The following is a 27,959-nucleotide window of genomic DNA, read 5'->3' as shown; positions in this document are numbered from 1 at the left end:
ACAGTCTCAAAGAAAACCATTAGTAAAACACTACGCCGTCTGAAGTTTGCCAATGACCATCTGGATGATCCAGAGGAGGTATGGGAGAAGGTCATGTGGTCTGATGAGACAAAAATAGAGCTTTTTGGTCTAAACTCCACTCGCCGTGTTTGGAGGAAGAAGAAGGATGAGTACAACCCCAAGAACACCATCCCAACCGTAAAGCATGGAGGTGGAAACATCATTCTTTGGGGATGCTTTTCTGCAAAGGGGACAGGACGACTGCACCGTATTGAGGGGAGGATGGATGGGGCCATGTATTGCGAGATATTGGCCAACAACCTCCTTCCCTCAGTCAGAGCATTGAAGATGGGTCGTGGCTGGGACTTCCAGCATGACAACAACCCGAAACACACAGCCAGGGCAACTAAGGAGTAGCTCCGTAAGAAGCATCTCGAGGTCCTGGAGTGGCCTAGCCAGTGTCCAGACCTGAACCCAATAGAACATCTTTGGAGGGAGCTGACAGTCCGTATTGCCCAGCGACAGCCCCGAAACCTGAAAGATCTGGCGAAGGTCTGATCCTGCTGCAGTGTGTGCAACCCTGGTCAAGAACTACAGGAAACGTATGATCTCTGTAATTGCAACAAAGGTTTCTGTACCAAATATTAAGTTCTGCTTTTCTGATGTATCAAATACTTATGTCATGCAATAAAATGTACTTCCGGCGCCGACAGAGATGGCCGCCTCGCTTCGCGTTCCTAGGAAACTATGCAGTTTTTTGTTTTTTTACGTGTTATTTCTTACACTAGTACCCCAGGTCATCTTAGGTTTCTTTACATACAGCCGAGAAGAACTACTGAATATAAGATCAGCGTCAACTCACCATCAGTACGACCAAGAATATGTTTTTCGCGATGCGGATCCTGTGTTCTGCCTTACAACCAGTGTAACCGAGTGGATCACATGCAGCGACCAAAAAAAAAAAAAGACTCAGAAAAAGAGGGAAACGAAGCGGTCTTCTGGTCAGACTCCGGAGACGGGCACATCGTGCACCACTCCCTAGCATTCTTCTTGCCAATGTCCAGTCTCTTGACAACAAGGTTGATGAAATCCGAGCAAGGGTAGCATTCCAGAGGGACATCAGAGACTGTAACGTTCTTTGCTTCACGGAAACATGGCTAACTGGAGAGACTCAATCCGAAGCGGTGCAGCCAACGGGTTTCTCCACGCATCGCGCCGACAGAAACAAACATCTTTCTGGTAAGAAGAGGGGCGGGGGCGTATGCCTTATGACTAACGTGACATGGTGTGATGAAAGAAACATACAGGAACTCAAATCCTTCTGTTCACCTGATTTAGAATTCCTCACAATCAAATGTAGACTGCATTATCTACCAAGAGAATTCTCTTCGATTATAATCACAGCCGTATATATCCCCCCAAGCAGACACATCGATGGCTCTGAACGAACTTTATTTAACTCTCTGCAAACTGGAAACGATTTATCCGGAGGCTGCATTCATTGTAGCTGGGGATTTTAACAAGGCTAATCTGAAAACAAGACTCCCTAAATTTTATCAGCATATCGATTGCGCAACCAGGGGTGGAAAGACCCTGGATCATTGTTACTCTAACTTCCGCGACGCATATAAGGCCCTGCCCCGCCCCCTTTCGGAAAAGCTGACCACGACTCCATTTTGTTGATCCCTGCCTACAGACAGAAACTAAAACAAGAAGCTCCCACGCTGAGGTCTGTCCAACGCTGGTCTGACCAAGCTGACTCCACACTCCAAGACTGCTTCCATCATGTGGACTGGGAGATGTTTCGTATTGCGTCAGACAACAACATTGACGAATACGCTGATACGGTGTGCGAGTTCATTAGAACGTGCGTTGAAGATGTCGTTCCCATAGCAACGATTAAAACATTCCCTAACCAGAAACCGTGGATTGATGGCAGCATTCGTGTGAAACTGAAGGCACGAACCACTGCTTTTAATCAGGGCAAGGTGTCTGGTAACATGACTGAATACAAACAGTGCAGCTATTCCCTCCGCAAGGCTATCAAACAAGCTAAGCGCCAGTACAGAGACAAAGTAGAATCTCAATTCAACGGCTCAGACACAAGAGGCATGTGGCAGGGTCTACAGTCAATCACGGACTACAGGAAGAAACCCAGCCCAGTCACGGACCAGGATGTCTTGCTCCCAGGCAGACTAAATAACTTTTTTGCCCGCTTTGAGGACAATACAGTGCCACTGACACGGCCTGCAACGGAAACATGCGTTCTCTCCTTCACTGCAGCCGAAGTGAGTAAGACATTTAAACGTGTTAACCCTCGCAAGGCTGCAGGCCCAGACGGCATCCCCAGCCGCGCCCTCAGAGCATGCGCAGACCAGCTGGCCGGTGTGTTTACGGACATATTCAATCAATCCCTATACCAGTCTGCTGTTCCCACATGCTTCAAGAGGGCCACCATTGTTCCTGTTCCCAAGAAAGCTAAGGTAACTGAGCTAAACGACTACCGCCCGTAGCACTCACATCCGTCATCATGAAGTGCTTTGAGAGACTAGTCAAGGACCATATCACCTCCACCCTACCTGACACCCTTGACCCACTCCAATTTGCTTACCGCCCAAATAGGTCCACAGACGATGCAATCTCAACCACACTGCACACTGCCCTAACCCATCTGGACAAGAGGAATACCTATGTGAGAATGCTGTTCATCGACTACAGCTCGGCATTCAACACCATAGTACCCTCCAAGCTCGTCATCAAGCTCGAGACCCTGGGTCTCGACCCCGCCCTGTGCAACTGGGTACTGGACTTCCTGACGGGCCGCCCCCAGGTGGTGAGGGTAGGCAACAACATCTCCTCCCCGCTGATCCTCAACACTGGGGCCCCACAAGGGTGCGTTCTGAGCCCTCTCCTGTACTCCCTGTTCACCCACGACTGCGTGGCCATGCACGCCTCCAACTCAATCATCAAGTTTGCGGACGACACAACAGTGGTAGGCTTGATTACCAACAACGACGAGATGGCCTACAGGGAGGAGGTGAGGGCCCTCGGAGTGTGGTGTCAGGAAAATAACCTCACACTCAACGTCAACAAAACTAAGGAGATGATTGTGGACTTCAGGAAACAGCAGAGGGAACACCCCCATCCACATCGATGGAACAGTAGTGGAGAGGGTAGCAAGTTTTAAGTTCCTCGGCATACACATCACAGACAAACTGAATTGGTCCACTCACACAGACAGCATCGTGAGGAAGGCGCAGCAGCGCCTCTTCAACCTCAGGAGGCTGAAGAAATTTGGCTTGTCACCAAAAGCACTCACAAACTTCTACAGATGCACAATCGAGAGCATCCTGGCGGGCTGTATCACCGCCTGGTATGGCAACTGCACCGCCCTCAACCATAAGGCTCTCCAGAGGGTAGTGAGGTCTGCACAACGCATCACCGGGGCAAACTACCTGCCCTCCAGGACACCTACACCACCCGATGCTACAGGAAGGCCATAAAGATCATCAAGGACATCAACCACCCGAGCCACTGCCTGTTCACCCCGCTGTCATCCAGAAGGCGAGGTCAGTACAGGTGCATCAAAGCTGGGACCAAGAGACTGAAAAACAGCTTCTATCTCAAGGCCATCAGACTGTTAAACAGCCACCACTAACATTGAGTGGCTACTGCCAACACACTGTCAATGACACTGACTCCACTCCAGCCACTTTAATCATGGGAATTGATGGGAAATGATGTAAATATATCACTAGCCACTTTAAACAATGCTACCTTATATAATGTTACTTACCCTACATTGTTAATCTCATATGCATACGTTGATACTGTACTCTATATCATCGACTGCATCCTTATGTAATACATGTATCACTAGCCACTTTAACTATGCCACTTGGTTTACATACTTATCTCATATGTATATACTGTACTCGATATCATCTACTGTATCTTGCCTATGCTGCTCTGTACCATCACTCATTCATTCATATATCCTTATGTACATATTCTTTATCCCCTTACACTGTGTATAAGACAGTAGTTTTTTTGGAATTGTTAGTTAGATTACTTGTTCGTTATTACTGCATTGTCGGAACTAGAAGCACAAGCATTTCGCTACACTCGCATTAACATCTGCTAACCATGTGTATGTGACAAATAAAATTTGATTTGATTTGATTTGAAATAAAATGCAAATTAATTACTTAAAAATCGTACAATGTGATTTTCTGGATTTTCGTTTTAGATTCCATCTCTCACAGTTGAAGTGTACCTATGATACAAAATTACATACCTCTACATGCTTGTAAGTAGGAAAACCTGCAAAATCGGCAGTGTATCAAATACTTGTTCTCCCCACTATATACAGTGGGGCAAAAAAGCATTTCGTCAGCCACCAATTGTGCAAGTTCTCCCACTTAAAAAGATGAGAGAGGCCTGTAATTTTCATCATAGGTACACTTCAACTATGATAGACATAATGAGAAAAAAAATCCAGAAAATCACATTGTAGGATTTTCTATGAATTTATTTGCAAATTATGGTTGAAAATAATAAAACCTGATGGAGTCTGCAAAAGACCTGAGACTGGGACGGAGATTTGTATTCCAACAAGACAATGATCCAAAACATAAAGCAAAATCTACAATGGAATGGTTCAAAAATAAACATATCCAGGTGTTAGAATGGCCAAGTCAAAGTCCAGACCTGAATCCAATCGAGAATCTGTGGAAAGAACTGAAAACTGCTGTTCACAAATGCTCTCCATCCAACCTCACTGAGCTCGAGCTGTTTTGCAAGGAGGAATGGGAAAAAATTTCAGTCTCTCGATGTGCAAAACTGATAGACATACCCCAAGCGACTTACAGCTGTAATCGCAGCAAAAGGTGGCGCTACAAAGTATTAACTTAAGGGGGCTGAATAATTTTGCACGCCCAATTTTTCAGTTTTTGATTTGTTAAAAAAGTTTGAAATATCCAATAAATGTCGTTCCACTTCATGATTGTGTCCCACTTGTTGTTGATTCTTCACAAAAAAATACAGTTTTATATCTTTATGTTTGAAGCCTGAAATGTGGCAAAAGGTCGCAAAGTTCAAGGGGGCCGAATACTTTCGCAAGGCATATATAGTTTTTATTTTTTGATTGGGGGGTATGTTTAATTTTGTTAAATCCTTGTTCCGATCTCCTAACCCACAATATGTAAATGTACTGCTGTCTATGTCAGTTGCTGATGGTTTATGTTTAGACCGGCATTGCTTAGCAATATAATATTGCGATGCTGTATCTTGCTTATATCCTCTCCGAAGTTCTGGAGACTTCAATAGACCCAGACCCGCACCTGATTATCCTGGGAGTGTCTGATTCCCGAAATGGATAAACCATCCCCCCAAAACAACTCATCTTTTACTGTCTCATTTCAGCAAAAAAATGTATTTTGCTGTTTTGGAAAAGGAGGGAACCTCCCTCTACCAAATTATGGCTCAGCGAATTGGCAAACACTGTACAATTAGAAAGAATTAGATGTATTCTGTACAATGAATTATCAACATTTGATCAAATCTGGCAGCCTTTCCTCTCTTACTTGGACCAGTCGGTGCTGTGAATTTGTATATTGTAACACACTCCAATTGTAATATTTTAATCAACTTTTGGGCAGCATGTGCTTGCCCCGCCACCCGAGCAGGCGCGAGGAATAGGGGGAATAGGGGGGATAAGGGGGTATATTATATAAGGGGAGGTGACGACATCTACCCTCTTACTTTCTACATGTCCTTGTTCTGTATGTCTTGTTTTGTAATATTTGTTTTGTACCTGGAACTTTGGGTCTTGTTGTTTCTGTCTGCTCTTTTATGTTTAGATAAGATTTGCATACTTGTCTTTTATACCTATACACCATTCTTGTGTGTGTTCAGAAAAAAAATTTGAACGAAAGACTTTTGGAAAGAATCTCAGGTGAAGATGGTAGAGATGATGCCAAGAGTGTGCAAAGCTGTCATCAAGGCAAAGGGTGGCTACTTTGAAGAATCTTAAATATAAGTATATTGATTTGTTTAACATTTTTTGGGTTATGACATGATTCCATATATGTTATTTCAAAAAGAAAAACCCTTGAATGAGTAGGCGTGACCAAACAATTGACTGGTACTGTATACAGTTGAAGTCAGAAGTTTACATATACTAGGGTTGGAGTCATTAAATCTCCACAAATTTCTTGTTAACAAACTATAGTTTTGGCAAGTCGGTTTGGACATCTACTTTGTGCATGACACAATACATTTTTCCAACAATTGTTTACAGAGATTATTTCACTTATAATTCATTGTATCACAATTCCAGTGGGTCAGAAGTTTACATATGCTAAGTTGACTGTGCTTTAAACATCTTGGAAAACTCCAGAAAATGGTCATGGCTTTAGAAGCTTCTGATAGGCTAATTGACATCATTTGAGTCAATTAGAGGTGTATTTGTGGATGTATTTCAAGGCCTACCTTCAAACTCAGTGCCTCTTTGCTTAACATCATTGGAAAATCAAAAGAAATCAGCCAAGACCTCAGACAAAAAATTGTAGACTTCCACAAGTCTGGTTCATCCTTGGGAGCAATTTCCAAACGCCTGAAGGTACCACGTTCATCTGTACAAACAATAGTAAGCAAGTATAAACACCATGGGACCACGCAGCCGTCATACCGCTCAGGAAGGAGATGCGTTCTGTCTCCTAGAGATGAACGTACTTTGGTGCGAATCAATCCCAGAACAAGAGCAAAGGACCTTGTGAAGATGCTGGAGGAAACGGGTAGAAAAGTATCTATATCCAGAGTAAAACGAGTCCTATATCGACATAACCTGAAAGGCCGCTCAGCAAGGAAGTAGCCACTGCTCCAAAACCACCATAAAAAAGCCAGACTACGGTTTGCAACTGCAAATGAGGACAAAGATTGTACTTTTCTGAGAAATGTCCTCTGGTCTGATGAATCAAAAATATAACTATTTGGCCATAATGACCATTGGAGGAAAAAGGGGGAGGCTTGCAAGCCGAAGAACACCATCCAAACCGTGAAGCACGGGGGTGGCAGTATCATGTTGTGGGGGTGCTTTGCTGCAGGAGGGACTGGTGCACTTAACATAATAGATGGAGGGAGGAACATTATGTGAATATATTGAAGCAACATCTCAAGACATCAGTCAGGAAGTTAAAGCTTGGTTGCAAAATGAGTCTTCCAAATAGACAATGACCCCAAGCATACTTCCAAAGTTGTGGCAAAATGGCTTAAGGACAACAAAGTCAAGATATTGGAGGGGCCATCACAAAGCCCTGACCTAAATCCTATAGAAAATTTGTGGGCAGAACTGAAAAAACGTGTGAGCAAGGAGGCCTACAAACCTGACTCAGTTACACCAGGTATGTTAGGAGGAATGGGCCAAAATTCACCCAACTTATTGTGTTAAGCTTGTGGAAGGCTACCCAACATTTTACCCAAGTTAAACAAATGAAAGGCAATGCTACCAAATACACTCAATTAGTATGTAAACATCTAACCCACAGGAAATGTGATGAAAGAAAGAAATTCTGAAACAAATAATTCTCTCTACTATTATTCTGACATTTCACATTCTTAAAATAAAGTGGTGATCCTAACTGACCTAAGACAAGGAATTTTTACTAGGATTAAATGTCAGGAAATGTGAATAACTGAGTTTAAATGTATTTGGCTCAGGTGTATTTAAAGTTCTGACTTCAACTGTGTATATATATATATATATAATTGTATAATAAAAGACAACATACGGACCCTTTTTTCCATCATCAGGACCACATCAGAGTGATCTAAATTGCTAGTTAGGTCATGGGGTGGAGGCATTCTGATGAGTTGGGTCTAGGGTTGTCTGTACCGAATCTGATTTTAAATAATCTGATTATAATAACATTATGGATTCCAGCAATGATAAGGAGTTGTTTGTCTGTCTGGTCAAAGGTCATGGGTCGAAATCGCTAAGCTGTTTACTTCAAAGCAGTGTGCCTATGCCTATATCACTTTATTAGAAACATGTGATCAATGAAGTCCCAAGCTTCATTTTGTCAAACCTTAGAGGTTTTGGTAGAAGACAAAAAGGCTATTCTGTGCACTCGCTACAGCATGTGGGACATCTTCTATAATAATTTGTCTGCTCTAATTTATTTTCACCGGCAGGTGGTACTAGTGTACACTGTTGCACAAAGCCGGCAGGTGGCACTAGTGTACACTGTTGACCAAAGCCAACGTATTGAACCTATTTTCAACACAATTTGCTGGAAAAGCTCAACGCATCAGGAAGCTTCGTTTCCCCATCACTGGTCAAAGGTGTCAAGCAGAGCCGAATACAAAAATGTGAATGATTGGTGTGTGAACTATACACACTACTATCAATGCTGAAATGATTATATTATAACAACATATTTTTAATAGTAATATGTGTATCACATTATCTTTCAACAGATTTTTGGATTACAGTTAGACGTCATAAAGATATGTAAATTGGGACACGGTGGCGTCATGGATTGCGTTGGTGTCCCGGATGGAGTTCCGACGCCATCTTTACACCAGTGCTGCTGCTACCGGTAGCTAGAGAGTGGGGACGCTGCAGTTGCTCCACTAAGAACCGCCGACTGAGACAGACATACAGAAGTTCGATCCGCTCTCCATCGACAGTCCGACCCCGAACACCATGGCAGATCGAGAGCATTTAGTATACCAGGCCAAACTCGCCGAACAAGCTGAGAGATACGATGGTAAGGGCTGAGATATACCGTCAATGCGGAGTATGCCTCAGTCTCATTCACTTGTCCCTCCGTACTCTACTAACGGGGGGCTTCGAGGTGGGTTGAAGATGGTTAGTGAGAGATCGTAGTAGAGACAAAATGGCGGAGAAGAGTGTTTCCGAACTAGTCATTTAACGTTTAGAGAAGTGGTTTTGTTTGACTGAATAATGTTAGTTAGAAATAATGTTTAACACGTGTATGACTGTTTTTGGGCATTCAGCGTTAGCATGTGTCATTCAGTATACGCTATAACTAGTTACTTTCTTGAAACCCGTTGATTATTTCTGCTGGTGGTGCCGAAGTTCCGACGTCGTTGTTGGCCCTCAATGGATATACAACTAACGTTAACTAGCTATTCTATTGTAGCTAATATTGCTAACTAGTAAACTATAGCCTGATAGCAATGTTAGCTGTGGTACAATGGCGGCTTACTGTTTTATAATATGCATAAAGGAGACGTTAGCTACTGTACAACTTTAGCTACCATGGTGATGAGTTACCGCAAGCTACTTTGTTAGCTAGCTAAAATAATTGGCTGATTTATGGTGAAATAGTTATTGTGACAGTATAAGAAACTACAGCTTGGTTAATCTAGCTAGTTAGTTGGTCTTGACGCTAGCTAACTTTCTATCGTGTGTGTGTGTGCGCACACAGGCTGTCAAACGCAATTGCGACGACAGCTTTGTGGGTTGGGTTTCGGGTTTTCTGCAACACATGTAGTTACCCAACGTGTACTAGCTACTGTAGATAGCTATCTTGTTATTAGTTTTCTATTCTAGACGCCAGTTGGCTAACTGTTGCCTTGACATGATTGGCTAAACAGTATATCAACCAGAGCCAATTAACATTCGCTAACGACCAGAGCCATTTCGCTATTTAGATTGCTAACGTCAGAGCCATGTAGTTAGCTAGCTAACTTAGCTAGCTAGCAAGCGAACGTTAGCTGTCAGTTTTGTATAATGTTATAGCTAGCTAGATAGCGCGAGCTACCTTATTAGCCTAACTGTGGAAAGAACGCAGTCCCTGGCAAGCCGAGTGGGTGTGGTTGTTACAGGGATAGCTAATGGTGGCTCATTACAATTTCCCAAGCCAGTCAGTGCAACACGTTTCAGCTAGCCAGTCAGTACCTTGACATATGAGCTGTTGTCTCATTTGTCGATTATTTTTTATTAGTAGTGCAAGTTGGATAACACGTGCTAACAGACAAATATGGTTACAATGTTACAGGCTTTGACATGGCAAGCTTGGGTTAGTTACTTGGCTCCTGGCTTACAAGGGTGTCCACATCAAAGAACTGTTGTACTAATCATTCATTGGCCCCTAGTGGGTTTTCAATACTTCTACAATAGAGTAACACTGTTTTAATGCTGTAGTCAAATCTAGGGATAGTTATAGTTTGCTGTAATATGGATCTCTGTCATGCAGGGGCTTCATTTTGTTTAATTTGAGGGATGCTGTGTTTGAAGCACATTTCTATATAGTTTTTACATGACATATTTTAGGTTGGCTATATAATAGTAATAATGGATAACAAAAATAAAGTCTAGACCCAATTTCCCCAAATGTTATTCAGCTACCAAATGTTTTATGATGATTTATGAGCCCTCAATTTAATTAAACATTCTCTTTTACAGAAAGTGATTAGTTCAATTGATGGCAACATTCACACAAGTCTTAGTATTTTTGACTCCAACTTTAGAAGATTTTATCTCAGTTTCTGAATGTCAGAGACAAACCAGAGATTATTCCCATGTGCATCAGTCACATCTTTCTCTGGCATTTAACTGCTTCTTTCTCGCCTAAAGCATTGCAGATTTGTGTTTTAGATCGGTATATACAGTCAAGGTACCACACCTCTAAAGATTTCTTAATTTTGATGAAAAAACATGAATGTAAGCACCACAGACAATTTAGGAGCACCACAAATATTTTTAAATGTGGAAAACTGTTACTGTAGGGAAAGGAGGACGAACTCCATTGATTCCAACAAATATATTGCCTAGGCTCAGAAGCCTCATGCTAGCCAGCTGGAAAACAACAGGACACATTTTCAAGGTATTAGGCTAAAACTGCTTCTCCAATAGAAATCCCAGAGCACACTTGTAGGCGATGTCATGGCGAAGTTTACTAGCTATGCTCATGTGTAGACCCGATGACGTGTTTCTAATGGTCATCTCGCACCAAACTGCATGTACAGGCTCTCAAATCAGAGGCACTACTTAAATATAAATTTGTTGACAAATGAAAACATGTCAGTTGTCACTCATGAGATTGGAGTAATAACATGTTCAGCTAGTTAATACATTGGCTCAAATCTAGGTTGTGGCTTTAGACTTTGCGAAAATGAAGAACAAAGGAAGAATTTCCCCTTCTCTCATTGACTTCTAAAACCCCGGCTTGGTCTGTTTCACAAGCGTTCCCGGAAGTTTTGCAGTGTTTTATTTGGTATTTAGCTGTTTTCATTGATAGTACGGCTGTAACTGATAGTAGTTCTGGTAGTAGTCACTTGAAAGGAAAAACATTCATCACAAAATTAGCCACTTGCAAAGCACTGCCTCTCACTGCAGGCTTTGCCTTAGTGAATGGTCCTTGCTGTCTGGGATCCTTGGGATAGCCCTGAGTTACATTCAGTTCAAATAAGGCAATCAGTCAATTGAAATGAATTCATATGGATTTCACATCACTGTGAATACAGATATGCATCTGTTGGTCACAGATACCGTAACGAAAAAAAGGTAGGGGCTTTGATCAGAAAAACAGGATCTGTTGTGACCACCATTTGCCTAAAGCAGCGCGGCACAGCTCCTTTGCAATGAGTTGATCAGGCTGTTGATTGAACAATGTTGTCCCACTCCTCTTCAATGGCTGTGCGAATGTTGGTTGTTGGTGTGAACTGGAACATGCTGTTGTGCATGTCGATCCAGAGCATCCCAAACATGCTCAATTGGTGACATGTCTGGTGAGTATGCAGGCCATGGATGAACTGGGAAATGGTCAGCTTCCAGGAATTGTATACAGATCCTTGCAACATGGGGCTGTGCATTCTCACGCTGAAACATGAGGTGATTGTAGCGGATGAATAGCACAACAGTGGGTCTTAGGATCTCGCCACGGTATCTGTGCATTCAAATTGCCACTGATAAAATGCAATTGTGTTCATTGTCCGTAGCTTATGCCTCCCCATACAAAACCCCACTGCCACCATGGGCCAGGCACTCTTTTCACAAGGTTGACATCCACAAACTGCTTGCCCACACGACGCCATACACATGGTCTGCAGTTGTGAAGCCGGTTGGGCGTATTGCCAAATTCTTTAAAATGACGGAGGCGGCCTATGGTAGAGAAATTATTGTTCAGTTCTCTGGCAACAGCTCTGGTGGACATTCCTGCAGTCAGCATGCCAATTGCATGCTCCCTCAACTTGAGACTTCTGTGAAATTGGCAGGTGACAAAACTGCACATTTTAGTGGCCTTTATTGTCACCAGCACAAGGTGCACTTGTGTAATGATTATGCTGTTTAATCAGAGTCTTGATATGACGCACCTGACCGGCGCATGGATTATCTTGGCAAAGGAGAAATGCTCACTAACAGGGATGTACAACATTTGAGAAGCTTTTTGTGCTTATGGAACATGCACATATCTGTGCATTTTGCTGCCAAGTAACTGACCCTCATTAACTGGTTAATGTTCCATATGTGACGATGATGAAAATCTCAGAAACCAGGGTGGGTTGCTAATATGACTAGGGTTGTGCCTTTTTGCTTCTGGACAACAGAAGTTGATATGAAAACCAACAGAACAGGGGAGAAATACTAGTTAATGGCATCAGGAAGTCTTTAAAAAAAAAATTGCCTTTGTTTCTATGGATAGATTTTTGCAAGGCTACTTTGAAGCAAGGTAAGACATGCCACATTATTTGAAGTAAAGTAAAAGGTGAAGCTTTCAGACAATTACTGCCTCAAGCTCACATTGCAAAGTGGTATGTGACACGCTGATAGCCTGCCTACCGTTGACTATAGCCTATGCACTCGAATGGCAAATGGGAGGCGTGCTTTAATTACGAGTTGAGAAATTAAAATAGCTCCTTTAACACCCAATTGCAGTTAGAGTTGTTTGTTGTGCAATGACTGGGCTTACAAAAGGACTTTCACTCCAGCGAAGAGCTACTTTCGTGCTGTCTGACAGGTGATGGTCAGCTAGGCTCTGTATGCTGTGCGTGTGTGATAAGATGCATGCATGACTAACACATACACCTACCAATTTAATTTCACTAAAGTATACTAATTTACCTATAGACCGATAAGCATGACCGGTCAAATGTGTTTTTGGCGGCTAACCCATTTAACGGTTAACCTGTTAACATCACTGGCTAAGGCTCGGGTTGGAAAGACAGCAGTATGTCGCACACATGCTCCAGGAACTCTGTCAGAGCATGTGTAGAGCTCAACAAGCCAATCGGCACTTCCCTTGGCGAGCTGGGGTCATGACCTCAGAGCATGAATATAAAATGTTAATATCTTCGGCTGTGAGTGGCCTGGGCGACAATTTGAGTAAGTTAATGCATGTTTTTTTTCTCCCAAAGGTGATGACTAATGTCTTGTTAGGCATTTTAAAATTTGACGTCTCTGGGGCCGTCGACGGTAATTACCTTTCTCGGCCGTGATGCAGTTAAACTACAGTACCGAAGCAATACTGTAGGTGCAGTCAAGCGTGCTTCCAGACCGGAACCGTGACCCCTTAATTTGGACCAGTCCCTGACAGGTGACAACTCACATCAAAATGTAGCATTATTGCACAGCTTCCGTCATTGTCCACTTTATTGAGCTAGAAAGCTTCTATTTACTCGGCATTCACCATAGAAGCAGTAACAGTTAGCTCACGCTCCTCTCCGTCTAGTGTCGTTGGGTTATACAGTGCATTCAGAAAGTATTCAGACTAGAGGTCGACCGATTTATGATTTTTCAACACGTTACCGATTTATTGGAGGACCAAAAAAGACCATACCGATTAATCGGCTGATTTTATAAAAATTAAAAGTATATTTATATGTAATAATGACAATTACAACAATACTGAATGAAAACTTATTTTAACTTAATATAATACATCAATAAAATCAATTTAGCCTCAAGTAATGAAACATGTTCAATTTGGTTTAAATAATGCAAAAACAGTGTTGAAGAAGAAAGTAAAAGTGCAATATGTGCTATGTAAGAAAGCTAACGTTTCAGCTCCTTGCTCAGAACATGAGAACATTTGAAAGCAGGTGGTTCCTTTTAACATGAGTCTTCAATATTTCCAGGTAAGAAGTTTTAGGTTGTAGTTATTATAGGACTATTTCCCTCTATACCATTTGTATTTCATTAAACTTTGACTATTGGATGTTCTTATAGGCACTTTAGTATTGCCAGTGTAACAGTATAGCTTCCGTCCCTCTCCTCACTTCTCCCTCTGCTCGAACCAGGAACACAACTACAACAGCCACTCTCGAAGCAGCGTTACCCATGCAGAGCAAGGGGAACAACCACTCCAAGTCTCAGAGCGAGTGATGTTTGAAACGCTATTAGCGCGCACCCCGCTAACTAGCTAGCCATTTCACTTCGGTTACACCAGCCTCATCTTGGGAGTTGATAGGCTTGAAGTCATAAACAGTGCAATGCTTGACGCACAACGAAGAGCTGCTGCCAAAACGCACGAAAGTGCTGTTTGAATGAATGCTTATGAGCCTGCTGCTGCCTACCACCACTCAGTCAGATACTTGTATGCTCAGTCAGATTATATGCAATGCAGGACACGCTTGATAAACTAATAATATCATCAACCATGTGTAGTTAACTAGTGATTATGATTGATTGTTTTTTATAAATTTAATGCTAGCTAGCAACTTACCTTGGCTTACTGCATTCGTGTAACAGGCAGTCTCCTCGTGGAGTGCAACGAGAGCCAGGTGGTTATAGTGTTGGACTTGTTAACTGGAAGGTTGCAAGTTCGGATCCACTGAGCTGACGAGGTGAAAATCCGTCGTTCTGCCCCTGAACGAGGCAGTTAACCCACCGTTCCTAGGCCGTCATTGAATATAAGAATGTGTTCTTAACTGACTTGCCTAGTTTAAATAAAGATTAAATAAAGGTGTAAAAAATATATATATATTTAAAAAACTGCCAAGTCGGTGTGCAAAAATACAGATTTCCAATTATGAAAACTTGAAATCGGCCCTAATTAATCGTCCATTTCGATTAATCGACCGACCTCTAATTCAGACCCTTTTACTTTTTCCACGTTTTGTTACGTTACAGCCTTATTATAAAATGTATTAAATAGTCACCCCCCTCAATCTACACACAAAGCTTGCAAATGTATACAAAAATGTAAACTATCACATTTACATAAGTATTCAGACCCTTTACTCAGTACTTTGTTGAAGCACCTTTGGCAGTGATTACAGCCTCAAGTCTTCTTGGGTATGATGCTACAAGTTTGGCACACCTGTATTTGGGGAGGTCTCTCATTCTTCTCTGCAGATCTTCTCAAGCTCTTGTCAGGTTGGATGGGGATCGTCGCTGCACAGCTATTTTCAGGTCTGTCCAGAGATGTTCGATTGGGTTTAACTCCGGGCTCTGGTTGGGCCACTCAAGGACTTTCAGAGACTTTGAAGCCACTCCTGCGTTGTCTGGCTGTGTGCTTAGGGTTGTTGTCCTGTTGAAAGGTGAACCTTCGCCCCAGTCTGAGGTCCCGAGCTCTCTGGGGCAGGCTTTCATCATGGATCTCTCTGTACTTTGCTGTGTTCATCTCTCCCTCGATCCTAACTAGTCTCCCTGTCCCTCCCTCACTTCCCTGACCAAGGCCTTTCTCCCCACGATTGAGGAAAAACATTTATTTAATCGGTTTTAGAATAAGGCTGTAACGTAACAAAATGTAGATGTTAAGGTGTCTGAATGCTACTCTATACAAAGGCATACCATTAGTTGCTGATTTCAGTTTTCTAGATTCTATTATCAAAGATTCACCAGCGGTACACACGGGCCAGGCAGTCTGGTCTCTCTTGCTCTGCTCTGAAACCGGATACTGTTCTCTACCAGCTCTAGCCACTGTTGAGAGAGGCGACAACCCCCACCCCTCCTGTCGTTAGGCCTCCTGAAAGGGGACAATCCCCTGTAGGGGCTCAGAGCCAGACTGACCCCCCCCCCGCAGGCCTGCTGTGGAACAGGCCATTCCTCCGGGAGCCCCCTTTGGCACAGAGGAATGTGCAAGGCGGATAGTATAGCTGGGGTAGGTGGGGTGGGGGTGTACGAGCTGGTGGTATGTGCCTATGCAGCCCCCCTGACATAAGGGCTGAAGGACGGGAGGAGACGAGGCACCAGTGCGCCGCTCTCTTACATAACCCCTCTCTCCAGCTCAGACGAGTCATCCAGCACCAATGTTTGCAAATGGCTCAGACGGGCTCTCTTCTTAGTGGGTATCTTTGCAGAGACTGCTCATTTACTTTTTAATCCTTGCCGCTGCCTCTTTGACGAAGTGCACTTATACACTGCCCCCAGCCTCAGTGGTCCTGGGCACTCAACAGACCTGAACGAATTCCAATGTGGAGTTGTAATGGTGGTTGTAACTCCTCTGCCCCCAACCCACCTCTGTCATGCCTGTCCCCCCCCAGAGTTGGAGTAGTATTCCTCTTTCCTTGATTAATGGGGTGAACAGTTAACAATGTTATTTTTTTATAGACACATCAAGTGCCAGGGCAGCAGAGTTGCTGAGCACTAGTTAGACGTGATGCTTTTCAAAACAAGTCACAAGTTGCATCGACTCACTCTGTTTGCAATAATAGTATTTAACTTGATTCTGAACCCCACACATACAATTATCTGTAAGGTCCCTCAGTTGAGCAGTGTATTTCAACCACAGACCAAGGAGGTTTTCCAATGAGCATAGTGAAGTTATTAATTACACTTTGGATGGTGTATCAATACACCCAGTCACTACAAAGATATATGCGTCCTTCCTAACTTAGTTGCCGGAGAGGAAGGAAACCGCTCAGCGTGAGGCCAATGGTTACTTTAAAAAGGTTACATAGTTTAATATCTGTGATAGGAGAACTGATGATGAATCAAGAACATCCTCAATACTAACCTAATTGACAGAGTGAAAAGGAAGCCTGTACATAATACAAATATTCTAAAATGTGCAGTTTGTTTGTTTGCAACAAGGCACTAAAGTAAACTACAACCTAAAACACAAGGCCAAATCTATACTGGAGTTGCTTACCAAGAAGACAATGAATGTTTCTGAGTGGTCAAGTTAGTTTTGACTTACTTGAATATCTATGACAAGACATGAAAATGGTTATCTAGCAATGACCAACAACCAATTTGACAGAGCTTGAAGAATGTTGAAAATAAAAATGGGCAAATGTTGCACAATCCAGGTGTGGAAAGCTCTTGGATTTACCCAGAGACTCACAGCTGTAATTGCTGCCAAAGGTGCTTCTACAAAGTAATGTTTTTAAAAGATGTGAGTACTTATATAAATTAGATTTCTGTATTTTATTTTCAATAAATTGGTAAACATTTCTAAAAACATGTTTTCACTTTGTCATTATGGAGTACTGTGTGTAGATGGGTGAGAATTTATTTTATTTATTTACCCTGTAACGCAGCAATGGGTATGAATACTTTCTGAAAGCACTGTATATCCTGAAATCTTGTTTGTTTCATTTCCCTGTCCTACCTTTTTAAAAATTGTGTCAATCCAGAGTGGTGTCACTGTCTAAGCACGGCTCTAGCCCACTCATTGATGTCACGGGTCAAGTGGTCTTACTCTGTAGAGATACCATAGTACCGCTGCTCTTCCCAGGCACTGGTAGTCGAGCATCTAATCTTTAGCTATTCTACTCCATGTCATATGCTGAAGAGACTCGCCTTTCTGTGATATTTGAATATGAACATTCTATAATTGAGCTTGAGGAGAACAGGATTTAATCCCCCTCACAGCTATCCTCCATTCAGTTTCATTATTTTCATTATCATTTTCTCCACAGAACACGTCGGTATCCACGTGGGTATTCCAATCTCCAAATGTATTAGTTTTGATTTTAGGCCTCAAAATACAACATGTTTAGCTAAATGTTTAAAATTTGAATTCATAACAAAGTCAAAAACAATTTCCTGAGGCTCCACATGTTTTCATGGAAAATATTAATGTTATTTCCAACAACCAATGAGCAACTCCACTGTAAACCATCGCATATTGAACATAGAGATTGGCAATGACAAATAAAATAATAATATTCATCACATGCGCCGAATACCACTGGTGTCGACCTTAGTGAAATGCTTACTTATGAGCCCTGAACCAACAATGCATTAAAAAAAATATGAATAAGAATTAAAGTAACAAGTAATTAAAGAGCAGCAGTAAAATTACAATAGCGAGACTATATACAGAGGGGTACCGGTTAGTCGAGGTAATATGTACATGTAGGTAGAGCTATTAAAGTGACTATGCATAGATGATAACAGAGTAGCAGCGGTGTATTCTCAGTCAGGGATGTAATTTGTCTTTATTAATCAGGAATTCCTGCTTTCTGAACATTTCCTCCATTCATACATAATATAAATTGATCTATCCTGTAGCCAAAATCTACATTTCCAGATTTTCTATGTCCTTGTGTGATTGCTGCCAGCAAAAAACAGACAAAATCCAGAACAGAACAAATTGTTCGTAACTTATTGAAGGCAGGGTGTTTGATGGTTTAGGTTGTCTTTTCTCTCTCTGTCAGAAATGGTGGAGTCCATGAAGAACGTGGCGGGCATGGACGTGGAGCTGACGGTGGAGGAGCGGAACCTGCTGTCGGTGGCTTACAAGAACGTGATCGGAGCCAGAAGAGCGTCCTGGAGGATAATCAGCAGCCTTGAACAGAAGGAGGAGAACAAAGGAGGCGAAGACAAACTGAAGATGATCCGGGAATACAGGCAAACGGTGAGCCACGTGGACGGTGGTAGTAGAGGAGAACCCTGATAAGGGCGGCTAGATGTTGAGATGTTGGTTAGCTAAGGATTGTGTGTGGCTCCTTTCAAAGTAGAGGTTTATATCTTGGGGCCCTTACATTTAATTTTTAGAGGTCGTTCAAGGGTTATGTTTAAAAAAAATAGACATTAAAGTTGAGTTTGTTTTTGTCTGTTCTCCTTGAGTTTGTTGCCAACAGGTGCGGTGTGTTTTGTCTGCTCTGCAGGTGGAGACTGAGCTGAAATCAATCTGTAATGACATTCTGGATGTACTGGACAAGCACCTCATTCCAGCAGCAAACACTGGAGAATCGAAGGTTTTCTACTACAAAATGTACGTCTGCGGATGGGACAGCTTTTGAAAAACTATTTAGCGCACATCAGCTAATATCTATGCCCTGACTGTTCTAGTAACATGAAAAAGTCTCTCTGCTCTCTCGCGCTCTGTGTGAAAACATCTGCTTCTCAATGGTTCACCCTTTGCCCTGAACTGTGCACTTGTGCGCTACCCCACATGCATTTAAAAGCACACAATTGGTGTAAGCAAGGGATCTTACACCAATCCTTTTAAATCCAAATAGGGGGGTGCATACTTCAGAGTAAATGTGGAATATTGGGACGCAGGGCTAGTCTCTAGCAAGTCTAGTCCTGGTCAAGGAGTAGGCTTAAGTGTCCACACCAGTTTCAAGGGCTGCATGACAGTATGACCCTTTTGTACATGGGGTTCATTCATAGAATTATGCAGTGTTTTCTCAACCCACAAGCCACGCTTGTCTGTTAAGAATATTCATATGTTAACATATGCTGACCATGGATAGATTGAATGTTTTGTGAGGTTGAAATAAGTCTCGTTCTCCCTTTTTCCTCAGGAAGGGAGACTACCACAGGTACCTGGCAGAGTTTGCCACGGGCAACGACCGAAAGGAGGCGGCAGAGAACAGCTTGGTTGCGTACAAAGCTGCAAGCGACATCGCCATGATCGAACTCCCACCGACACACCCTATCCGTCTGGGACTGGCGCTCAACTTCTCTGTATTTTATTATGAAATCCTCAATTCCCCCGACCGCGCATGCAGGTGGGCCCCCTCATCTTCTCTCCCCACTCTTCTCTCGTCTTTTCACTCTCCCATCTCCCTCATCTACGCGCCATTGCAAGATGTTTCAAATAGAAAGCGATTGTGAGTGTGTAATAATGCACAAGCAGGAGGCCTGAGTATTTTATAAACTTTTTTTATAAGAATTCTGGCTATGCCTTACGGAGTGTTTTTCTGCAGTACCAGGCGTTAGTCTTTTATTAACATTTTCAAAGAAACAGATTGAGTTTTGATTTGATTAGTTTTTTTAGACGACCTTATCTAGTGCTGCATCATGTCTACTAGGCTTGGGCGGTATCCACATTTTATATCGTCATAACGTCCTTCTCTCATCCTGGGATTTATTGTATTACTGGCATTACTGGAGAGAAGGACGTTATGACGATATAAAAATGTGCCAGGTACCTGTGGATGTTAAAATACAACAAAATGCCATTGGGCTTCTATTACCAGAATGCAAACAAAATTAGCACAAACAGCAAATACTGAACATCAATTAATTGCAAAGACTAGCAAATCCACATCAAAGTTATGCAAGCATAGCAAGTAGCTACCAAATGTCATTTTTGGTGAGTGTGGACATTTACAAGCGAACTTGAACAGGAGATCGTGCAAGTGAAAAACATTGATGCATCCTTTGAAGGAAGGGCAGCATGTACACGGAGCAGATGGGAGAACAATTAAATGCTAGTTGGAAGCACCGGGGGAAAAATGTCAGCTGTACAGAACTTAGTAGTGAATTGCATACAAGTGAATTGCATCACCGATACATATATAACGTTATGGACTCACCTTTCTCCCGTTGTGCTATTTACAAACAAACACGTGACTGGCTCCTTCTGTTCTGGGGAACTAGGGTAAGCTTTATAAAGTGAACGGTGACATAAAACCGCAGTCTGCTTTATGTCCTGACGTATTGTACAAGTTGCCTGCAGGTATTAACTTAAAAGTATCTACAAATATAACAATTTATTGGAGAAACTTCAAAGAAATAGTTTCAACTGTTTTGAAAAAACATCCCATAACTTTTTCCAAATATCCTGATATTTGCTTATATTTCAGACTGGGCATGCAATTGTCTCTCCTATACAGTACATGGAAGTCACCTGATGTCCTGGCTAGTAATACAATATCATATTTTTTTAATTTATCAAGACATGTTATTGTATGCTCCATACATGTTGACTAATGTTCAGCAAATTGTTGATGTGACTCGGACACACTGTAAAATCCAACCTTTGACACTCCCCCTCTGCCCACGCTGTTGCCCTCAGGTTGGCGAAGGCGGCATTTGACGATGCCATTGCAGAACTGGACACGCTGAGCGAGGAGAGCTACAAGGACTCCACACTCATCATGCAGTTGCTACGCGACAACCTGACACTATGGACTTCAGATATGCAGGGAGACGGTGAGCGTTCCATGCTTCTTCACCTATTATATGTAGAACAATACAGTTCAAGGACTAAACCCAATCCAGTGTCTGTGGTCATGTGGAGGATGGATGTTTTCCACCTATTGACAGCACACACTGCTGGGCTGGTGCTGTGTGCTCTTAGGGTTGGAGAGTTGACCTCACCCACCCTTTATCTTCTCCCCTCAGCACAGTGGTTTTTCTCTAACCTCAGCAGCGCTCCCTCTATCTTTCTCCAGCTCTCTTTCTTTCTATTTCCATTTTTCTCTATCTTTCTGTTTCACATCTTTCTCTTTTACTGTCTTTATCCCTCTGTCTGAGATGTACTCATGTTCAAGGCTCTCTCTCATGTCTCCATCTTCCACGGTGTAGATTCTTAAGGACAACGCCCCTCCCCCCACTCCATTCCCTCGATAGAACTGTATTTTGTAAGTCATCTTTCTCCTGTCTTGGGCATCCGTCTTGCTTTGTCTATCAGACTTGATGCCCTTCACTAACACTTTCTCTCTGCATCTTCCAGCGCCGGGTTAATTAATTCACACTAGTAAAATGTTGTGGAACGCGAAACAGTTGAGTGCTGTGTGGTTAGTGTCACTGTCTTACTCACTGCAATGCAATTTTTACCAACACTGTCTGTCTGGGTTTGGGCTAGAGTTTAGGTATTCCACTTATTATTATGGCTGAACATGACATACTCAGTAATCACACCGAATGCTTGGGACCCTGTTTGTCACGCGTAAATCTGCAAACATGCAGTTGATGCACATCAACACTGCTGTCGTCCACACCAACTGCATGTAGCATCTCGTAGGCACTAATTAGGCACCTTATTATAGTTTCTATTTTTGATCTTTGTAAATTCTGAACCTTTGTTAGACTCGCTGTTTTAATTCTTACCAAGGAGATGGCTGTGCCATCTCTATGGAAACCTTCCTAAGCAACCAGCCTAGGTGGCCCGAAAGGCATTTGCTAGCTATCAAATCTTTACTGAGGCGTTTGACATTTTGCAGTGTGAAGAATAGATATTTGTGTTGATACTGGTTTGCACACTAGCACTAGGGCCTTTAGAATGTATTCATACCCTGTGACTTATTCCACATTTTGTTACAGCCTGAATTCAAAATCGATTAAATATATATTTAAGTAAAAACTGTAACTAGGCCACTCAGGAACATCTTCTAAAGCAATTCCAGTATAGATTTGGCCTTGTGTTTTAGGTTATTGTCTTGCATTTGTCTCCTAGTATCTGTTGGAAGGCAGACTGAACCAGGTTTTCCTCTAAGAATTTGCATGTGCTTATGGCTGTATTCCATTTATTTTTATCCTGAACTCACTAGTCCTTACCGATGACAAGCATACCCATAACATGATGCAGCTACTGCCATGCTTGAAAAAATGGAGAGTGGTACTCAGTGACTTGTTCAGTTGGATTTGCCCCAAACGTAAATCTTTGTATTCAGGACAAAAAGATACATTCTTTGCCACATCATTTGCAGAATTACTTTAGTGCCCGATTGCAAACAGGATGCATGTTTTGGATTTTTTAAATTCTGTACAGGGTTCCTTCTTTTTAGTAATTTGTTAGTATTGTGGAGTAACTACAATGTTGATCCATCTTCCGTTATCTCCCATCACAGCCATTAAACTCTTAACTGTTTTAAAATCACAATTGGCCTCGTGAAATCCCTAAGCGGTTTCCTTCCCCTCTGGCAACTGAGTAAGGAAGGATGCCTGTATCTTTGTTGTGACTGGGTGTATTGATAAACCATCCAAAGCCTAATTAATAACTTCACCATGCTCAAAGGGCTATTCAGTGTCTGCTTTGTGTTTTTTTACACATCTACCAATCGGTGCCCTTTGAGAGGCATTGGAAACCTCCCTGTTCTTGGTGGATGAATCTGTGCTTGAAATTCATTAGTCGGTTGAGGGACCTAACATATAATTGTGTATGTGGGATACAGAGATGGGGTAGTCAATCAAAAATCATGTTAACCACTATTATTGAACACGAATGAGTCAATTTAAATTATTATGTGATTTGTTAAGCACATTTACTCCTGAACTTATTTAGGCTTGCTATTACAAAGGGGTTGAAAACTTATTGACATATCCACTTTGAAGTTGTAATTTCTACAAACAAATTCCACTGACATGGGTTATTGTGTGTAGTTCAGTGACACAATCTTAATGTATTACATTTAAAATTCAGGCTGTAACACAACAAAATAAGTCATTGGGCATGAACACTTTCTGATGCCACTATGCACATTCTCCTGCCAACTACCAGTGTGTTTTTAAGGTACCTTTTTGTGCAACATGACTCGTGGGTGGGTTTTCCAACGCCTTTGTAGCGTATGTTATCTCTCCCATTGACCCCGAAGGCATTCATATCACACATTTTGCTTGCATAGACTGACCACCAAACGGCAATTTTAGAATTGTAACGCTCATGGTTCTAGCATTGGTTTTTGAAACTACAGCTAACTTCCTTCACATTGCACACAGAGACAAAATGTTATGTTTGGGTAAGTAGAACAAAGCACTATCCCTTTAAGGTTATGATTGGGGGAGGGAAAGCAGATCATAGATCTACACCTAGGGGACCTTAATCTTGGAGTCTTTGACTCTGGTGGTCTTGGAGTGTTGGGCCAGTAACTGAAAGGGTGCTGGATCGAATCCCCGAGCTGACGAGGTAAAAATATGTCGTTCTGCCCCTGAGCAAGGCAGTTCTCCGGGTGCCGAAGACGTGGATGTCGATTATGGCAGCCCCCTGCACCTCTAATTCAGAGGGGTTGGATTAAATGCGGAAAACTCATTCAGTTGTATAACTGACTTGGTATCGATCCCCTTTTCCCTTCCTCAGCCCATCTCACTCACCCATCTCCACCTATCTTTACTAATCACTCCTCCCCTGAAGACCATATCACTGTAAACCTCACCTTCCTGTTGCCATGGTAACGGTGGGTGGGCTCTGGACATTCTTTTGTCCATTTATGTTTGTGGTGAAAATGACACTGGCTTTGAATGATGAAGATTAAAAATATACAATTAAATGGAATACATGTGCCTCTCTCTCTTTAGGTGAAGAACAGAATAAAGAAGTGCTGCAAGATGTGGAGGATGAGACCCAGTGAGACTTCACGGCCAATACGAGACACCCCTCCCCTCCGCCTGCTAGCCCCAGTTCCAACTATGGTGTCAGTGAGAGCTCCCAAACTCGGCTTTTACGCCGATGCCAACTCGCTCTTTTACCCCTTTTCTTGTTCACTATCACTCTTTATCTGTCTGTCAGTTCTTCTGGTTTTCCTTTTATAAAAAAAATAAAGATAAAAATCGCCCATTTTCATTGGAAATAATAACTTCTGCATTTAAACACAAGAGAAAATATAAAAGCTGAAGCTTCGAGCTGTTCCTGGGTGTTACTATATATATATATATATATATAAATAACCCCTGTTGCAAGCCTGTCCATGTAAGGGTCACGTCATTTATTGTCACTTTTTTTTTTGTTTTCATTTTTGCTGTGTCATCAGTTGCCAAGTGTGCTTGCCTGCGGTCGTCAACGTTCACACGCTCGCTGACTTTATTTTTTAAAACAAACGTTTGCTGTAACTCTTTTTCTAGAACTGATTGATGTCTTCGTGCTACTTTACTCTAGTCGTCTAAGCCTTTGGTCGCAAATTAGGGATGCTGGCGGCTTTTGACTGTTTTTAAAAGGGACATAAAGCTTTTTAGAAGGAACGAAGTGCCCTTTGTGTTTCTCCTCTCATTGCCAGACTCTTATCAATGACGATAGCAGAACTTCCCCCGTGCATCTCTTTCTTTGCGATCACCACTCAGGTCCGAGGCAGGGACCACGCATTGTTGTGCAGTCTGTAGCGCTGCTTTTGTACTGGTTGCTGACATATAGAGACGATGGCTTGTAGCAGTGTAAAAAAACAAAAACAAGGAGCGTGAAGTTTCTCCATCTCTCTTATGTGAGGTAAAGCAGGTTTGCATTGGCACTGTAAAAAACTTTGTTTAAAAAAAGAAACCTGCTTATGTTTTCTTGTATTGCCCCTCTGTTCCAGAATGTTCTCTTTCTCCCTCTGTCCTGCCCCCTTATTTTCTCTCTTCTGTTCAGTATGTGTAGCTTGAATCTGATTTGTACTACTGGATATTCTGACTGGACCCACACGCCCCGTCTGTCTTCTTACTGAAACACAGCATGGAAATTAACATTTAAACTTCAAATAAAAAAGAATAAACTTACATTAAAATGCACCTGTGGTGTCATTTTTCGATTCAAATTCGCTGTACTATCTTTAGCCAGAGACCGATAAGTTTTTACCTTTGACAGTTTACCTTCTGTTGTTACTGTCATCTAAGGGTAAGGTGCTCATTCAGTGAACTGATCAGGAAATAAGTGTCTTACCCTCTGACATTAACAGAGCATAAACTGTTTTGATTATGTGGGTCATTTTCCATTGGCGTGCGTAGGTTGGATCAAGAAAAGAGGGAAAAGCAACAGAAGATTACACGCTTTTGGGAAGCCGTCTAATACAGTATCTTGTTTTCAGCCCCACGGATGACTTGTACTTAGGGTCATTGGTGTATTCACTATGCAATAAGGTGAAATGTTCACAATGTTGCAACTAGAAATGTAATTACTAGAGCGGACATGATTTCCTATTAGCTATGACATAAAATCATAGATAAATGCTCTACAAAATGCATTCTGTCTATTCTTTAATTTTGCACCTCCTGGTCAAATTTATTTGTACAGGTGGCCTTCACAATTATTTATTTTCCTTGATCATTACATAGAGCCATTAGAGGGCAGCGCAGTCCTACTATTGAATTATATTCCCGTTTGAAACTACAGTCCTGGCCAAAAGTTTTGAGAATTACACAAATATTAATTTTCAGTCTGCTGCCTCAGTTTGTATGATGGCAATTTGCATATACTCCAGAATGTTATGGAGAGTGATCAGATTAATTGCAATGTCCCTCTTTGCCATTCAAATGAACTGGAACTATTGCTGCCAGTGAGATTGCACCTAAATCAACCATTTATTGGATCATCAAGAACTTCAAGGAGAGTGGTTCAATTATTGTGAAGAAGGCTTCAGGGCGCCCAAGAAGGTCCAGTAAGCGCCAGGACCGTCTCCTAAAGTTGATTCAGCTGCGGGATCGGGGCACCACCAGTACAGACCTTGCAGGTGTGAGTGCATCTGCAAGCACAGTGAGGCGAAGACATTTGGAGGTTGGCCTGGTGTCAAGAAGGGCAGCAAAGAAGCCACTTCTCTCCAGGAAAAACATCAGGGACAGACTGATATTCTGCAAAAGGTACAGGGATTGGACTGCTGAGGACTGGGTAAAGTCATTTTCTCTGCTGAATCCCCTTTCCGATTGTTTGGGGCATCCGGAAAAAAGCTTGTCTGGAAAAGACAAGGGGAGCGCTACCATCAGTCCTGTGTCATGCCAACAGTAAAGCATCCTGAGATCATTCATGTGTGGGGTTGCTTCTCAGCCAAGGGAGTGGGCTCACTCACAATTTTGCCTAAGAACACAGCCATGAATAAAGAATGGTGCCAACACATCCTCTGAGAGCAACTTCTCCCAGTCATCCAGGAACAGGTTGGTGACTAACAATGCTTTTTCCAGCATGATGGAGCACCTTGCCATAACGTAAATGTGATAACTAAGTGGCTCGGGGAACAAAACATTGATATTTTGGGTTCATGGCCAGGAAGCTCCCCATAACTTAATCCCATTGAGAACTTGTGGTCAATCCTCAAGAGGCGGGTGGACAAACACAAACCCACATTCTGACAAACTCCAAGCATTGAATATGCAAGAATGGGCTGCCATCAGTCAGGATGTGGCCCAGAAGTTAATTGACAGCATGCCAGGGTGGATTGCAGAGGTCTTGAAAAAGAAGGGTCAACACTGCAAATATTTTCTATTTGCATCAACTTCATGTCATTGTCAATAAAAGCCTTTGACACTTCTGAAATGCTTGTAATTATACTTCAGTATTCCATAGTAACATCTGACAAAATCTAAAGACACTGAAGCAGCAAACTTTGTGAAAATTAATCATTGTCATTCTCAAAACTTTTGGCCACGACTATACAGTATGATGAGGAATAGACCCATCAATCTGTTATTGGCTACATCGGGGTTGTTTTCTTGACTGATAAACATGCAGTTGTGAAATGGAGAACTTATGTTGGAGGTAATATATTTTATTCAGCACATATGGAAGTGGTTGACTATGTGGGTGCTAAAACAGACTGATTCACTTCTCACCAGGTTCATCTTCATTAGGGCACATTGTACCAAAACGTTTTGCAAAAGAAAATGTAACATGCCGTTATTGGACGGGTCCAAATCGTATTTCCCGGTTTCATTCTGTTTGGTGCCTAATGAACATGACCCAGGTTTTCATAGGGAGTTTCCTTTTTCTAAAATCGGTCACGTTCTTGTAATACCTGAGGCTTTTAAGCGTTGTGCTTGTTCGACATTGCAACTGCCAACTAACCGGTCTACAAATTATTTATTTTTTATTTTTTAACTACTCCTTCTCTGTCGATCATTCCGTCGATCACAATTAACCCAAAATGCGTCACATCAGCTGCAATGCTGAACCAACCCATTGTGTGGC

At 42.2% G+C, this 27,959-nt stretch overlaps 1 protein-coding gene across 2 annotated transcripts; it reads left to right on the top strand.

Annotated features, from left to right (window-relative positions):
- The first annotated feature begins 8,552 nt into the window (after positions 1 to 8,552).
- Positions 8,553 to 25,573, top strand: LOC112228389 (14-3-3 protein epsilon). Of its 2 annotated transcripts, XM_024393665.2 has the most exons (7): positions 8,553 to 8,771; positions 18,577 to 18,776; positions 19,030 to 19,136; positions 19,672 to 19,878; positions 21,171 to 21,307; positions 21,683 to 21,738; positions 24,392 to 25,573. In XM_024393665.2, exons 1-6 carry the CDS (start codon positions 8,708 to 8,710, stop codon positions 21,688 to 21,690), a joined length of 723 nt encoding a protein of 240 aa, XP_024249433.1. In that variant the 5' UTR covers positions 8,553 to 8,707; the 3' UTR covers positions 21,691 to 21,738; positions 24,392 to 25,573. The 2 variants fall into 2 exon arrangements, with proteins under 2 accessions (XP_024249433.1, XP_024249432.1); XM_024393664.2 differs by lacking the exon at positions 21,683 to 21,738 and having other exon boundaries at positions 8,554 to 8,771.
- Positions 25,574 to 27,959: the final 2,386 nt, after the last annotated feature.

This window comes from Oncorhynchus tshawytscha, linkage group LG30 (assembly GCF_018296145.1).
Source record: "Oncorhynchus tshawytscha isolate Ot180627B linkage group LG30, Otsh_v2.0, whole genome shotgun sequence".
Classification (NCBI taxonomy): Eukaryota; Metazoa; Chordata; class Actinopteri; order Salmoniformes; family Salmonidae; genus Oncorhynchus; species Oncorhynchus tshawytscha.
The sequence above is the reverse complement of the archived record's forward strand: the minus strand, read 5'-3'. Positions and strand labels throughout refer to the sequence as shown.

Excerpts from the sequence above, each read along its gene's own strand:
- LOC112228389 (XM_024393664.2), top strand. The coding sequence starts at position 8,708 with ATGGCAGATCGAGAGCATTTAGTATACCAGGCCAAACTCGCCGAACAA. Across the intron at positions 8,772-18,576 it reads ACAAGCTGAGAGATACGATG|AAATGGTGGAGTCCATGAAG; the intron begins GTAAGGGCTGAG and ends TCTCTCTGTCAG. Across the intron at positions 21,308-24,391 it reads TTCAGATATGCAGGGAGACG|GTGAAGAACAGAATAAAGAA; the intron begins GTGAGCGTTCCA and ends CTCTCTCTTTAG.